The 4,657-nt window shown below is 32.1% G+C and overlaps 1 protein-coding gene across 1 annotated transcript; it reads right to left on the bottom strand.

The window, feature by feature from the left end:
- Positions 1-346: 346 nt before the first annotated feature.
- On the bottom strand, positions 347-4,361 carry LOC101500857 (uncharacterized). The gene is made up of 3 exons (XM_004499452.4): positions 3,486-4,361; positions 1,855-2,079; positions 347-840 (listed from the first exon to the last, which is right to left on the bottom strand). Exons 1-3 carry the CDS (start codon positions 4,197-4,199, stop codon positions 817-819), a joined length of 963 nt encoding a protein of 320 aa, XP_004499509.1. The 5' UTR covers positions 4,200-4,361; the 3' UTR covers positions 347-816.
- Positions 4,362-4,657: the final 296 nt, after the last annotated feature.

Genomic DNA, 4,657 nt, shown 5'->3' with positions numbered 1-4,657 from the left:
TGTATTGACAAAGGAAAAAAAATTGATCATAGACCAATAACAAATCATTAGTTACATGAACTTTAAGTTAGATATAATCCAATGATAATGATTGGCTGAAAATATAAAAATTATTTTGCATTTTAAATTTTTACAGTCGTGGTTCTTAAAAGTGATGGAAAGGTGTAGAATTAATATATAAATATAAAGATTCAAAATTTCCAATTGAGTAATATGGTAAAAAATAAAAAAATAACTGTCTTTTTAATCATGAGATTGTTGCACACACACACTCCCCTTGTGCTCATATTCTCACAAGCAAAATGTCAAGTCATAAAATTCATTAAAACTAATTTGATTTACTATGGAACAAGAAAATAAAGAATCTTCATTCGTAGTAACTATTTAATTACACATTGTTTTTTCAGTGTCGAATATTATTACACAACTCACTTGGTCCATGAGTTTCCCAATGTGTTGAAGTTATAACCCTCCAACATTATAAGCTTCGTTAGAAATTCCAAAAGACAGTCCTTCAGGGAAACATATACATTTAGCTGCACTGTACAACATGCTTGACTGTTTCTATAAACCCTTAGATCGAAATCAAACGGATTTAAAACTGAAAACATTGTCAAACTCATTCCAGCCTCAAAAAAGGTCGAGACTTAAGAATTTATAAAAAGTAACACTTTTTGATCTTACATGTTGCTTTAGTATAGCGTCCGAACACAAACTTCCCCGTGATTTTATCAAGATCGCACAAAATTTCTATTTCGACGTTGAAATATTGACAACATTCTTATTTGGAACAATGGTCTATTACAGTCTACACTTTCATTCCCTCTTCACAAATCGTCCCTGCAAAATGTAACAACAATTTCAAATCAAAACAGATGTCGCTAGTATAAACTAACTTTTTCATCATATAGGAATGACAACAAATTTCAGATGTTTTGAACAACGAATAAACAAGGATGAAAGAAGTATAGCAATTATATAGTCCACTTCCATTTCTTGTACAAGATGGTATTAAAATTTATTCCTCATGATTTAAGGTCAATAATTAAATAAAAATACAATTTTTTCCTAATAAAGATAATTAAATCAAGTTAAGTATGCCAAGATTGATCAAATTTACATTCTTCATAAATATTTGCATTCGTTGTTTAGAAATAACTATTCTCCGTTGAAAATCTCTTAGAGATACAAAATGAGTTTTCTCTTGCAACTAGGCTTTTCTTCATAGTAAGAATCAACAGTCAAACAATAAACCACTTGGTGGCACTCTCTTAACACTCAAACCAACCCATGTTTATGCTATTGGGTTTTTATATTTCTAGGTTAAGAGTAATCTGATCTTTTTATATTTTACTATATATTCTCTTTGAAACTATTGAATATCTTTTTATGTTTGTAACTATATATTCTCTTTGTAAAAAATTGGAGGGTTAGTAATACTTATATCCTCTCTACTAGCTTCACCAGGCACCATTTACAGCTCTCCACCTCTATATTCATTAGACTTAAATATGTTTTAGTCGTGCAAATATATGACTTACCATATTAATCCAAATTTTGTTAGAGGGCCAATTTTAGTCTCAAATAAAAATGGTTGTGACACACATGATCAGGAAACCCCTTCTGGATGTGTGTCAAAGTTTTGCATCACTGTGGAAAATTTGGTTCTATCGAAGCAAAAAGAGTTCTGAAAAAGTTGTTTTCGATCCTAAGGTAGGAGCAAAGGTATTTCCGTTTTGTGCTTTTGATATAAGCATTTGCATTTCAAAAATAAAAGATCTGGAAATCTCGATGGTAAAATGGCAGATTGGGTATTTAAAAAAAAAGGTCGCAATAGAAATTTAGAAAAAGTACCTTCATCCTAGGCCGCTTTTCAGCATTCAACTTGCGAACTTCGTAACGAATCCTCTTGGCAAAGAGCCTGCTTTGCCTCTTCTCTTTGTATCTAAGCAAACTTGCTTCTCTCTGCCCAAGCTTCCAACCCATTTCTTCCTTCACCTTAATATCGTTAGCTCCACAACCTTCAGGAACTTTCCATGTGTTCCCAACAACATCACACCCACAACCATCCCACGCATTCTGTTTAAAAACCAAATAGCTTCATCAAACAATTTATTATTAGATAATAACTAGGAAGTCAATAGATGTTAAGACTCTATTACTACCGAATCATATCTCTAGGACTGTCGACACCAATTAATAATTAGTATTCTCACCATTCCATAATAATTCTCGCAATTTGTAAGAAAAAATTATCCTAAAATAATTGTTGCTTTTTGTTTTCAATGCAACTATAATTCTCTCTTTCATTTATCATGTTTTCTTAATGTCTATAGAATTGTCAAATTTGACAACTATTTTGCTACAGAGAGAGTAATAATGAATAATTAAAAGCTGAACATCATCCCTCAAACTTGGGTCACAAAACTTTGTTATACATCTCAGCCAAACGGCCCCATTGAAAAGGGGTAAAAGAAAAGCAAAAGGCTTGTGTATAATTCACACTCAGTCCCTTAATGTTAACAAAGGTCCTGATAAAACAGGTCCCCTCCTTTACCGAAAAGTTATCAACCAAATAAAATTGTCGGTGCCAAAATGAAATAATCCTAATTCACCACAAACATTAAACAAAGACTCAATCCCAACACATGCACAAAAGAACGAATAAATAAATAAATAAAATATCTGTCACGTGCACAATCACAAAAATATTATTATAAAGAAATCTGTGACGCAATCTAATTTTGGACCATACTCATAACTAATAAAATATTCATATAAACATTGATTTGTCTTTAAATGATTCATTTCCTTTTTCAAACGAAAATAAAAAATTAAAGTCAAAACTAAAAACAAATGTTTTCTTTTGACGAAATTAACTAAAAAATGTTGAAATGATTATTAGGTGCATATTCATTCACAGGTAGAAAATTGAATTGTGAATTCCTTTCCACCAAAAAGATAACAATAAATCATATTTTTCTTTTTTTATAAACAAATGTTAAATGTTAGTATTACTAGTTAAATTAATAAATTTTTCTCTCGTTAAACTTCTAAACCCCTGTGCTTTCATTCCTTTAACCCATGCTCAAGCCAGATGAACTGGCCAACTTTATTAAATCATGAATTAATTTGGATATTAACTTATACATTTGGATTAACAACATTTTGGTGGAATTGTCATAATTAAAGCATGAGCTACAATTTGATGTATTGACGTGATTTTGCCAAATTTAAAGCTAATTAATCGAAACATAGAATAAATAATTTAAGGTTTAATTTATAATTTATATATACTGTGAGTTCAAATAATTTATATCTATCGATCATTAAAAATGTTCCGACATTTATCATAACAAATTAAAAAGTAACACCCCCAAAATTGGCTGTGATATGATCACAAATTCACAGTGTAAGTTTTTTTAATCAGACATGAAAATTAAACTCAATAATCAATTAAATATGAAGAGTGAAACGAAAATTACGTTGGGAGGAAAGGAGGAAGCATTGAACAAATCAGGAACCGTCTGTGGGGCCTCATCTCCAGCATCGACATAAAGAGGACCTTTATCAGACCAAGCATTCAATATCCCATCATGATCCAGCTTCAACGACAATGACCCAAACGATGTCGTTTCGATCCCAATACAACTATTCACTTCCTCCATCATTTCCTTCTTCTCTTCAACAACCTCCGAATAACTAACCCATCTCTCTTCACTCCCTTCATCACTTCTCTTCCTCATCGCCTTCCTAACTAACCCCTCCATCGCCGGACACCTCATCACCGACAGCGATTCCTCCCCTGAAGTTGCCGCCGTTAACGTTGTCGAATCGTCTTCTAAAAGACCGTTTAACGTTGCTCCATCGTCGGAGGTGAAGAGTAACGCTACGTTGTTTTCTTCTTGCATGTCGGTTTCTGAGTGTAGAGGGAACAGATGATTCAGTTGAGGTTCCTGTTGTTGTTTTGTTGTTTTTTTGGGTTTGTTGTTTTGGTTTTGGGATAGTTGTAGACGGAGACTTAGAAACTTTGGTTTTCTTGTTTTTGTTCTGTTTCTACGTCGGTGAGGTTTAAGAGAAGAGGAAGAAGATGAAGAAGTAGAAGATGTAGAAATTGAATCTTTATTGGTTTGTTTTTTCTTCTTCTTCATAGTAACCGATTTTGTTTTTGTTGGAGGAGTACTATTCTTGTTGCACATCACTCACACTGTGTGTACAAAGCTATAGCTAGTTGATAAATTATCTTTGTAGTTAGTGAAACAATGTGCACATGAATAACAAACAGGTTATTTTTATTTTCTGTGTAAGGTGAGAATGGAAGAGAGTAGAATGATGGAGAGGAGGAGAAAAGTGAGGAAAAAGGTTGTGACTTTTGTTGGGAGGGACACTGACTTGTGAAATCATGATGTGATGTATGGCCTATTTGACACGTGTTATGTGGTGATTGGTTGAAATAGTGGATTCCATTGTTATCTGGATTTCGTTTTTGGAAGAGATGAGGTGATAAATTGGGTTAAAAAGTTTCGGCATTCGCTCCATAAAACTCTCTTCTTTCCTCCTTTCGTTAAATGATTTATTTAAAAGGACAATGTTTATAAATAATTTTTATTTTATTTTAGATTTAATATTATTAAATATTTAAATTTTATTTTTTTAA

This window comes from Cicer arietinum, chromosome 3, assembly GCF_000331145.2.
Source record: "Cicer arietinum cultivar CDC Frontier isolate Library 1 chromosome 3, Cicar.CDCFrontier_v2.0, whole genome shotgun sequence".
NCBI lineage: Eukaryota > Viridiplantae > Streptophyta > Magnoliopsida > Fabales > Fabaceae > Cicer > Cicer arietinum.
The sequence above is the reverse complement of the archived record's forward strand: the minus strand, read 5'-3'. Positions and strand labels throughout refer to the sequence as shown.

Coding starts and splice junctions, on each gene's coding strand:
- LOC101500857 (XM_004499452.4), bottom strand. CDS start 4,199: ATGTGCAACAAGAATAGTACTCCTCCAACAAAAACAAAATCGGTTACT. Junction 2,080..3,485: donor CTTCCTCCTTTCCTCCCAAC/GTAATTTTCGTT, acceptor GTTTTTAAACAG/AATGCGTGGGATGGTTGTGG. Junction 841..1,854: donor AAAAGCGGCCTAGGATGAAG/GTACTTTTTCTA, acceptor TACATTTTGCAG/GGACGATTTGTGAAGAGGGA.